General features: G+C 38.3%; 2 protein-coding genes across 2 annotated transcripts; one reads left to right on the top strand and one right to left on the bottom strand.

Annotated features, from left to right (window-relative positions):
- Nucleotides 1–608: 608 nt before the first annotated feature.
- On the top strand, nucleotides 609–7,214 carry APC8 (anaphase-promoting complex subunit 8). The gene is made up of 5 exons (XM_010257043.3): nucleotides 609–791; nucleotides 1,021–1,327; nucleotides 4,614–5,864; nucleotides 5,956–6,062; nucleotides 6,835–7,214. Exons 1-4 carry the CDS (start codon nucleotides 706–708, stop codon nucleotides 6,043–6,045), a joined length of 1,734 nt encoding a protein of 577 aa, XP_010255345.1. The 5' UTR covers nucleotides 609–705; the 3' UTR covers nucleotides 6,046–6,062; nucleotides 6,835–7,214.
- Nucleotides 7,215–8,583: 1,369 nt separating this feature from the next.
- On the bottom strand, nucleotides 8,584–10,502 carry LOC104596051 (uncharacterized). The gene is made up of 3 exons (XM_010257057.3): nucleotides 10,346–10,502; nucleotides 10,092–10,180; nucleotides 8,584–8,970 (listed from the first exon to the last, which is right to left on the bottom strand). The coding sequence occupies exons 1-3, from the start codon at nucleotides 10,379–10,381 to the stop codon at nucleotides 8,823–8,825; spliced, it is 273 nt and encodes a 90-aa protein (XP_010255359.1). The 5' UTR covers nucleotides 10,382–10,502; the 3' UTR covers nucleotides 8,584–8,822.
- Nucleotides 10,503–10,889: the final 387 nt, after the last annotated feature.

The raw sequence follows: 10,889 nt of genomic DNA on the forward strand, positions 1-10,889 counted from the left end.
TATCGAAATGGAATAAGAATTTTAAAATTTCCCAAAAAATAAGATTCTTTTTTATTTCAAGTCAAATAGATCAACATATGATGTAATAATTATATAATAAAACTTAAAATAAATAGAAATAAAAGATTATAGAAAATACAAAAAAAAATTGTGCATATCTTTAATGTTATATGCTTATCATATTAAACAAAAATATATTTATTAACAATAAAAATAAAATACAAAATTTAAATCCATTAACACACCATGCTTTAATTACTTATACTTTCTTTCATGGGTGCTGATAAGATATTCTCAATTTGAAACGAGTGCAAATATAGGTTTAAAAATACAAAATACAAGGTTTTTATCTTAGATATTTGTATTTACACACACACTCTCTCTCTCTATAATATATAATATGTATTTGCATTTGTACTCTTTTCAAACTGGGCCCTACGAAAAACCTAATATTTTGCACGTTAATGCCATAGAGTGGGGTTGGTTTTGGATCCGGCCTCTTGGGCCCCCAGCCCAGGTCTTCAACACGACAACGCCCCAAAGGCCCAAAGAAACCAAGCATGATGACTATTGACTAACGTCATAGCGTGAGATGGGCCAATTACTCCCGGTGCATGTTAGCGACTTCCACGTTAAAATTTGGGGTTTATGGTTATAACCGAGAGCGCGAGAATTTCGGAGGAAGAGAGTGAGGGGGGATAGCTAATGGGTTCGAAGGATAGTTGCAGGACCGAGCTTCGAACTGCAATCCGCCAGCTTAGCGATCGTTGCCTCTACTCCGCTTCAAAATGGTGCGCAGATATACCCTAAACCCTACAATCCTATATCACTATCTACCACATTATCTGTACTTTTTGAATCTTTTGCATCCCGCTTCGTTTTGATTCCAGATCACGTTCATCCATCTCAAATTTTTAATCATCAAGTTCCTTTTTTTTTGTTTCCTGAAATTTAAAATCGATGCGAATATTCACATTTTTCTTCTTCATTATTGGGGTTTGGCTTGATTAATGATTGCAGGGCATCAGAGCAACTAGTGGGAATCGAACAAGACCCGGCAAAGTTCACACCTTCTCACACCAGATTTCAGCGCGGGAGTTCCAGCATTCGCAGGAGGTTCCGTACGAACGATATCCCTTCAACACCCGCTGCCGGCGTTTCCTATACCACCACTCCAGTCCCCGAGGAAGATGAGATTGTGGATAGCGATTGTTATCTTCTTGCTAAGTCCTACTTCGATTGTCGGGAGTACCGGAGGGCTGCTCATGCGCTTCGAGATCAGACGGGAAAGAAAGCAGTATTTTTGCGCTGTTACGCCCTTTTTCTGGTTTGTTTCATCTTTAAATTCGTTAATGTTCCTTCATCATTTCTTTTATGGCTAATATTTCGAGTTGCACTTTTTTCTCCGTTTCTTGATTTGGGGGTTGGTCGCATTTTTTGAGCTGTTTCTGGGGTGAGATTTTAATAGTTCGTTTGCGAATTGGAGTTCTATTAAAAAGAAAAGATAACTTTGAGTTTCGGTATGTTCTATGTGCATTACTGACTCAAATCAGCAAATAATGGCCATTGGAGAAACAATTGGGAGCTCTAGAATCAACAGGATTGGTTTTGTTTGGAAGGAACTATGATGCTGAGATGCTAGAATGGAACTTTGGAGGCCAAACATTTAGATTGAAGTTGTCATTATCTGTTGATTTCTGTGAGTGCGATCTGTTACCCTAAGAAATAATATATCCGTATATTGGAGAACTGTAAACTGATTTTGGGGGAATGAGGATGTCAAGTACCTTAATACCAACGTATATGAAATATTTTGCTGGATGGATTATCAATTATGTGGGTTCAAAGGTATCATCATGGTTACTGAAGAACTTTCACATTTTGATGATTTCTTTATTTCTTTCTATTCAAAAACTTATATGTTACATCACTTAAGAAATGTGAAACATTTAATGAAGTGAATGTTGGCATGGGACAGTGCATGCAAAGTATCAGAGTTTTTCCATTGCACAATGGTCAGTTGAATCTCTACTCATCAAGCAGTTATCCCATATTCGTATGGTTAATGGTCTTAAAATTCTTACTATGTTTTTTTTTCTTTGGAAAAGGTAAAGTAATATTTATTGAGAATGAAATACACACAAGAGGCTGATATCAGTCCCAAAACAGGCTGACTGATCTATTCAGCAATTACACAAGCCATCAAGACAAAGAAAATAATACATCTGACACATTACAGTTTCTAAAATCTGCCGCCACAGATAACCAAGAAATCAGCTTGCCCACTAACTTCTGGGTTAAGTCCTCCAGACTTAGAAACTTGTTACTGAACACCCTTCTATTCTTCTCGGTCCAGATACACCAAATTACAGCACTTGGAATCATCTTGTTACTGAACACCCTTCTATTCCCAAGATATGCCAGCAGCATAACAGCTCTTTTACCGACCTCGGCATCACCCAACAAACCTTCAAGGAGTTGAGGAAGTGGTTCCACAACTGAGCAGAGAACGGGCAGTGTATACACAAATGATCAGTAGATTCAGCACTGCACCCACATAAGCTGCAAGACAGGTCCAAAATCTGAAATCCCCTGCTCACAAGGTTCTCCTTGGAAAGGCATTTATTAAGAGCCATAGTCCAAACAAGGAAACTGGCTTTAGTTGGACTGATGGGATTCCACACTTTCTGAACTAGGAAATCAGGAACACCCCTCCTACCAAGGATAGCAGCCAAAAATTTAACTGAAAATATCCCATCAGAATTCCACTTCCAATGCCACTTATCCTCTAAACTATAATCCAACTCTTGATACTGGAGATAGGTCAAGAGGTTCATTGCCTCATCCACCTCCCAATGAAAGAGATTTCTTCGGAAAGAGGGAGTCCAAAGAACTGAACCACCAGAAATACTATAGCACTCAGCAACTGAGGCCACTTGGTCAGAAGCACACTGGAAGAGGAGTGGGAAGGACTCAGCAAGAGGAACATCTGAGCACCAAGGGTCCTTCCAGAATTTGATCCTATTACCATTACCAGCCTTGACGGAGATCCCCCTGGCCAAATCTGGAAAGTGCTTCATTATCCCTTTCCACATAGAGTTACCCCAGTTAGGAGGGGGGTACCTAAATCTCCAATTGCCCCAACTCACACCATATTTGCTGGCAATGAAAGATCTCCACCAAGCATCAGATTCTACAGCAAATCTCCAAATCCATTTACTTAGGAGGGCAGAGTTAAAATGTTTCAGCTTCCTTGTACCTAACCCCCCTTCAGATTTGGGGAGACAGACTTGTTCCCAACTCACCAAGTGCACTTTTTCTCCTCCTTCCAGCCTCTCCCAAATTCTTACTATGTTTAAACGGATTCTCCAAGGTAGCAACCGTTCTTGTTGATTTCGTGTATGGTCAGTCAGATAATCAATGGGTATTCATTGGGATTTGGGAAAGAAAAGTTGTTGTGCTTGATGGAAGAGTTCTTTTACATCAATTCCTTTTCTTCTGCTAATCACACTTCAATGTTATTGATGTACTTTTCTTTTTCCATGAAAGGAAATGCTTCTTTGTGGAGTAATGGCTGAATTCCAATAACCATTAACTTGTTCTAAAGTTGAAAGCTATCCAGAGAAGACATGATGTAACAGTGGAAAAGACAATCAAAGAACCAGCATTTCTTATCAATAACCACAGCTTTTCATTAATGTTACAAAGATATAAGAGAGTACATTAAAGAAAGGTCAATCAGTCAATGAGTGACAAACCTTCCTATCTGTCCTCTCAATGTGTTATCAAAATCTTACAACTGTGCCCATAAGATTTGATTTCAAGTCACCCCTTGTCTAGCTGGAGCATGAAAGAACCAGCATTTGCACATTAAAATCCTCCAAGTCCAAGGTGGCCATTTCCACAGGATATCATGGCGAGATACTATCCAATAGGGGTGTCAACCACAACAACCCAAATCCGCCCAGTGCCGACTAAAGATTGTGGACATCCGGCCCCAATCCAACCCACCTCACCCCACAAGTAGTATACCTACATTCAACCAAAGCCTTTTTTTTGACAAATGGTTCAATGCTACATGTCAAAAGGTTGGGTTTGGAAAGGAGCAGCCTCAACCCACCTCATCCCTACTATCCAATCAAACAAGAGATACTATCCTATCATTTCTTCTGGAAACATGCTGTTTGATCTGATGCCATTTGATTGAACATAGTAAGTTATGAAACTGCCAATTTTATGTTTTCATTTCATCCACTTTCTCCTCTGCTGGGAGTGTACTCTTTAACCCTGGTAAAAGAAACTAAAATTCTCAAGGTTAACCTGTTAACAGAAGTTGTTTTCTACCTGTGAAATTACACTGTTCACAAATCACAGCTCATAAATGGTTCTCTTCAACAAGAGCTACATTGTTAGTTCAAGAATAACTAGAAGCCAGTGAAACACCATATTCATCAACATTATGGTTAAGTGTTGGTGCCTCTTAACTTATAGCTTATCAGGTGTCTACTTTAATGGTTATGTAATCAAATGCTTATAAAAATGTGGAACATTATAAGCATATTAGTATTTAAAATAAGTATCGTGAATTTAGCCTTTTCTTCTTTCTCATGAAGGCTGGTGAAAAGCGGAAAGAGGAAGAGATGATAGAACTTGACGGACCTTTAGGTAAGAGCGATGCTGTAAACCATGAACTGGTTTCTCTTGAGAGGGAGTTGTCAGCATACCGCAAGAGTGGCAACATCGATCCTTTTGGCCTTTACTTATATGGGCTTGTGCTTAAGGAGAACGGTCATGAGGATCTCTCTCGTAACGTTCTTGTGGAATCTGTTAACAGCTATCCTTGGAATTGGAGTGCCTGGTCAGAGCTGCAGTCTTTGTGCACCACCATTGATATCTTAAACACTCTTAATCTCAAGAATCATTGGATGAAGGACTTCTTTCTTGCCAGTGCATACCAGGGACTCAGGATGCACAGTGAATCCTTATCAAAATATGAATATCTGCAAGGAACTTTTACTTTCAGCAATTATATACAGGCTCAAATAGCAAAAGCCCAGTACAGTTTAAGGGAGTTTGAGCAGGTTGAAGTTATATTTGAAGAACTTCTAAGAAACGATCCATATAGAGTGGAGGATATGGATATGTACTCAAATGTACTTTATGCAAAGGAGTGCTTTTCAGCTCTGAGTTACCTTGCCCACAGGGTATTCTTGACTGATAAATACCAACCTGAGTCTTGTTGTATTATTGGAAATTATTACAGTTTGAAGGGACAACATGAGAAATCTGTTGTATATTTTAGAAGGGCACTGAAACTCAACAAGAACTACTTGTCAGCATGGACTCTGATGGGTCATGAGTATGTTGAGATGAAGAACATCCCGGCTGCTATTGATGCCTATCGACGGGCTGTAGATATTGATCCATGTGACTATCGGGCCTGGTATGGGTTGGGACAAGCATATGAGATGATGTGTATGCCCTTCTATGCACTGTACTACTTCCAGAAGTCAGTATATTTACAACCAAATGATTCCCGATTGTGGATTGCCATGGCACAGTGCTATGAAGCCGAGCAGCTTCACATGCTTGAGGAGGCGATCAAATGTTACAAAAGGGCAGCAAATTGTAATGACAGAGAAGCAATTGCATTGCACCAACTGGCAAAGCTGCATAATGAACTTGGGCGTTCTGAAGAGGCAGCTTTTTACTACAAAAAGGATTTGGAGAGGATGGAAGATGAGGACCGGGAGGGGCCAAATATGGTAGAAGCTTTGTTATTTCTTGCTACACATTGCAAAGCACAAAAGAGGTTCGAGGAAGCAGAAGTTTACTGTACCAGACTTCTGGATTATACAGGCCCAGTAAGTTATCTCACTATTTGACAAGTTTTTAGATGTCCAAAATGTTTCCGTTCAGCTTTATTAATTGTTCCTTTCTATGCCCACGATGCAGGAGAAGGAAACAGCAAAGAGCCTTCTACGTGGAATGAGAGCAGCCCAGTCTGGTTTACCTTCCATGGATGTTGAGCATTTCCCTCCATAAGAAAATTCCAAAAACAGGTATTTCCTCTAATGCCTGGTTTCACTGAAATCAAGGACTAATGATAAAAATATGCTAGTATGCCACATGTCAGATCATACTGCTCAACAGATTGTGAAACATACAAACTGCAGAGGCAATTGCTTGGTGCTTGACTCCTTATTCCTGAAGTACAAGACGAGCTTTATGGAAAAATCAATTGATTTTTCGAAAAAATCATGCAATTACATGTTTGAAACCTTCTAAATCATTTGTATGAATTTCAAGTGGTATACAATAGTGCTTCTGCGTTCTGTAGCCCTACACTGAGACTTGTAGAGAAAAAGCCTTTGAAGCTTGAGGACCAAGTTCAACAACCAGCAGTTATTTATGACTGAGAACTTGCTGGCATCTTGATCTGTTCATTCCATTTTTATTTTTGCTTGTCCAGTCATGTACGTGTTCATTTTAAACGTTACAGAAATGGTGTTTCTCTTTTGTAATTTTTCTTCAATTTAATAAAGTTTGATATACAAAAAATGATGACAACATTTATGGTGCTTATGAATAGATTTACAGATCATGCTTTTTGAATTTTATCCAAGTGATCTAAATTGATCATTAAAACAAAACAAGTTTTGATGAGATGTCGTCTTTTCTTCATATTATATGGCAAATACTTTTCCTTTTTCTCATCAAACTAACTTTAACTTGTTCTTTTTTTCCCCAATTTTCCCTCTTCTTTCTTTTTTATTTGTTTTTTTTTGATAAATTTCATTTTTAACTGTTATGCATGCTATTGTATGTCTGTAGGAGCATTGAGGGCGAAGGTGTTGACGTAACAAGGACAGATTTCAAACCCAGTTGTGGGTTCCAATGTGGAACAACCTTGACAACTTGGACGGTACCTCATCCAAAACCATTTTGGCGCGATGTATACCTGTATACAATCTGTAATCGCCTCATCAAGCATGTGAAGCTTCTTCACGGCATTACTTTGTGATTTGTGAATCCTCAGCCAACCACAACCTTTAGAAGAGAAGCATTTGAGTATTATGATTTGTCATTTGTGAATAGTCCTTCGCTTTGAGAATCACAACGATCATGCGCAACAAAAACATTGCAAGTATGGGAAGACAGCGTCGAAGTGGTATTAGCCCATCAGATTTCAAATGATCCTAAATCATGCTTCATCTTTTCCTTCCTGTTTTACCACATCCTTTTTCATGAGTGATGGTATGGACTAGTTGAACGACATGTTTTTAGCAAAAAGAAAACTTAGGTCCCGTTTGGTTTGCAGGAATAGGAGTCTGGAATTGGTTATTCCGATTCCAAATGTTTGATTGGGTGGAATTGGAATCTCATTCTCATTCCTGCTAGAATGGCATTCCCCCATTTGAGGGAATGGTCATTCCTTGCCCCTCCCTTCGGAAATGAAATCTTATTTCTGTTGATTCTAATTTCCATTCTCACACTTGTCTGAAAAATACTGTAGGAATAGATCATTCAGATTCCGACTTTAGAGGATTTTCATTCTGATTCCAATTTTGATTATGACTAAAAATCAAACGGACCCTTAAATAGGCATGCCAGTGTTTTTGAACCGGTCGTGAAGCCAGATGGATGAACCACCTGCATTGCCACTTAGCCACAATTTTGGGTTCAGTTTGATTTGTTTAAAATCTGTGGTAAAAAACTGTACGAACCTGATGATTGAACCGATGACCTATTTGACTCATCACTGTCAGACTCAAGGTGCAAATTTAGAGAGGCCATAACTTTGTATTTGAATGCTTGAGATCTGCGTCTTGAAAGGCAAAGGCGCCTTCAGATTGCAATTTTTAGCTTTTTTTTTAACAATTACATAATTAAAAAACTGATTTAAAAAAATAGATTAAATATAAAATAATCTGCTACTGGACAGTTATTAGCAAATAGTAATGTATGAAGCTGCTTCTCAAAAGAAACTCAGATAATATGCTTGTACCTATATTTACACCTGTTCAATTCGGATGGTTGAACCGACCTCCAAGTTGGTTTTTAAATCATTGGTACGCGCTAACTCGCGAGAGAGATAGGTTGGGATGAAAATAAGCATACTAAATATTCTATTTTATGATAGTCCAGACGTGAAGCCAAAGCAAGTGCCGGCATTATATTAAAATGATATTCATGTAGATGTAGATGGACCGACCCATATAGTTGGGACAAACTATTATATTAATGAATTGACGACGATGATTGCAAGTCCTTTTAGTCTGTGTTTGGTTTGAAAAAAACAACTATCAAACCAAACGTAGCCTTATGGTCTTAAAAAACACCTATCAATTTACCATCGCTATCGCTTGACACCATTGTTGTTTCTCCACTCCAGTTCTCCTTGATACAGGAAGTAAAAAAACCCTTGGCATTTGGATCAAGAGTCAAAAACCCAAGGAGTTATAAAAGCGGCTTTTGCTCTAAAAAGGAAATAAATAATAGCTGGAATATTTCAGTCTGAAAAAAATTAACAACCACATTTATGAACACAGGCACAAAAGGCGCATAATACAATTGATACTCTGGGAAGAAAATAAGGGAGATGGCGATATCTGTATCCATCTTATTTTATTAACAAATGACGATGATTCATTCAGTTTCGTGCATCATCCTCATTTAGGTAATGTTATCAAAACAGTTCAGTTTGAGTTTTGATTAACACCCATAGAGTGATATCAATGTCAATGACAATCACAAACACAATAATAGATCAAAATAAAAGTTCTACAAGACGTAAAAATCACTTATTAAATTGGCTGCCTTCATTTTTGGTTGGTAAAGAAATTGTTAATGGAAGGCATGATCTCAGGGGTCCTGTTGCGAACAAACTTCCTGAGAGTGTGCTCAGCATATTTCTCTCCTTCTGCAAAGTTCTCCAACACTCCTGCAGTTCTGGTTTCCTTGCTAACCCTGATTCCAGAGCCAAAGGGAAAGAGAATACAGAACACATGTACAAGTTAAAATTACAATTTCCATGTAAAAACTAAAAACATTATATAAGTTCAAAAGAAACATTTCCCAAGAATCTTGTGGGAAGTGAACTTTAGTTTTAGCCATATCAAGTATCAAACGCTTTCCACTGTCCTGAGTATACATTAATAATATTTTGTGCTGCAATTTGATGGAATTTCTTTTGATAACATGCCCCAGTTTTATCATATAACTTAATGATGCTTTGTGAACTTCGTTATCATTTTATTTTGATTTTGATTTAGTAGGAATGTAGGATTGGGTACAAAAAGACTCCTTTGGTAGTGCCTTAAAACAATACTTTGAGAAACCAAAGTCTAGTATATTGGATACCAAGGTCTGGCAGAAAACTGAAATTACAGTGTTACGAGTTACCGAGACAAAGGTTCTAGTTTCTAAAATCCAGTTAAGACACTTCGAAGGTGTATTATAGAGTACGATTTGCGTGATTTTACTTGAACCAAAATATCATGTCATTACCATAGGAAACCTAAGCTGATAATATGCTTCAACAGCTCAAATCAAAGATCGGAATATATTAAATGGAATAAAATAAGGAAAAAAAATGCAACTCCAAATTTCGCAAAGGTGCCATCAAAGTTTAATAATGAATCATAGTTTTATTTGATTCCCATAATATTTAGAATGGAAAGAAAAGAATTTATTCAGAGATGTAAGAATCCAAGTAAACAAAATTAGGTTGAAAATTAAAGACCGTGCAGAAAATTTAGTGTAGATGGGGCAGAAGTCAAAAGGGTTACATATACTCCGGAAGTTGAGCCAATCCATTGCCCGATGAAAAAAGGTCGGAGCATCTAGATCTGATTTCCCACCCACCCCCTTCTTTGGGGGTTGGGGATTGTTTAGGTAGTACACCACTTTAAATAGACTGAGCTGATAAATAAAAATCCCGTACAGTGGTAAATCTAGGTAGTTTTTTTTATCTATCATCGTTCAATTAAAATAGATTTTCAGAGAGGCTATAGATCCATCAATAAAAAGGATACACAGAAGCAAGCATGCATGAAAGAACAAAGAAATGGGGTTTGGTAGTAGCTGACCTGACTTCAGGGTTGATGCAGATATTGCGCACCAACTGAAATCCGCAAATTCCTACAGCAACTCCAACCGCGGCGAACAAAGGATAAACCTTCACAAGCAAAAAGAAAATACATCTATGGAGAGATCGACAGATAGAACCCAAAACTAGATTTGGAAGAACCTAGCCCAGAATACCAATGAAAAAAAAAAAACGAAATAATCTACACAAGAATGAGAGTAAAGAAAAAGGTTAAAATGCGAGAAATGAAAAAACCTCAGGCCTCAACCATCGATTGACAGAGGAAGCCATTGGACGCTGCTGCAGGACGGAAGAAACGAGAGCGGACGGACGGCGGTGAAAGTAGCGGACGGCTCGCAACCAACGATAAGGAGGGCTTTTTGACAGACCTACCCCACTCCCTCTTATACTCCATCCCACCAATCAAATTCAATCGCGATATCATGATTCGCCCCTGGTATGGCAAAGGCAGAAAGGACATGCACGCCCCTTGTTTCTCGAGACCATGTCCGTGACCCTACTAGCCAAAACATGACTTCACATCTGCCCCCACATGGGGGCGCTACATCTCAGCCATATATTGAGAACATCGATGCTGTTGATGTGTGGGTTGGAACTTGGAAATATGACTGTCTTTTTTTATTTGGAAATATAGCGGTTAGGTATGACGTTTTTTTGGAGTGTCATCAACATTTTATTTTGGTACCGGTGCTGTCTTGTAAGTATAGCTGTCTTTTTTTGTTTGGAAATATAGCTGTTAGGTATGACGTTTTTTGGAGTAACAGCAACATTTTTTTTG

This window comes from Nelumbo nucifera, chromosome 3, assembly GCF_055504915.1.
Source record: "Nelumbo nucifera cultivar China Antique chromosome 3, China Antique-T2T, whole genome shotgun sequence".
Lineage (NCBI taxonomy): Eukaryota > Viridiplantae > Streptophyta > Magnoliopsida > Proteales > Nelumbonaceae > Nelumbo > Nelumbo nucifera.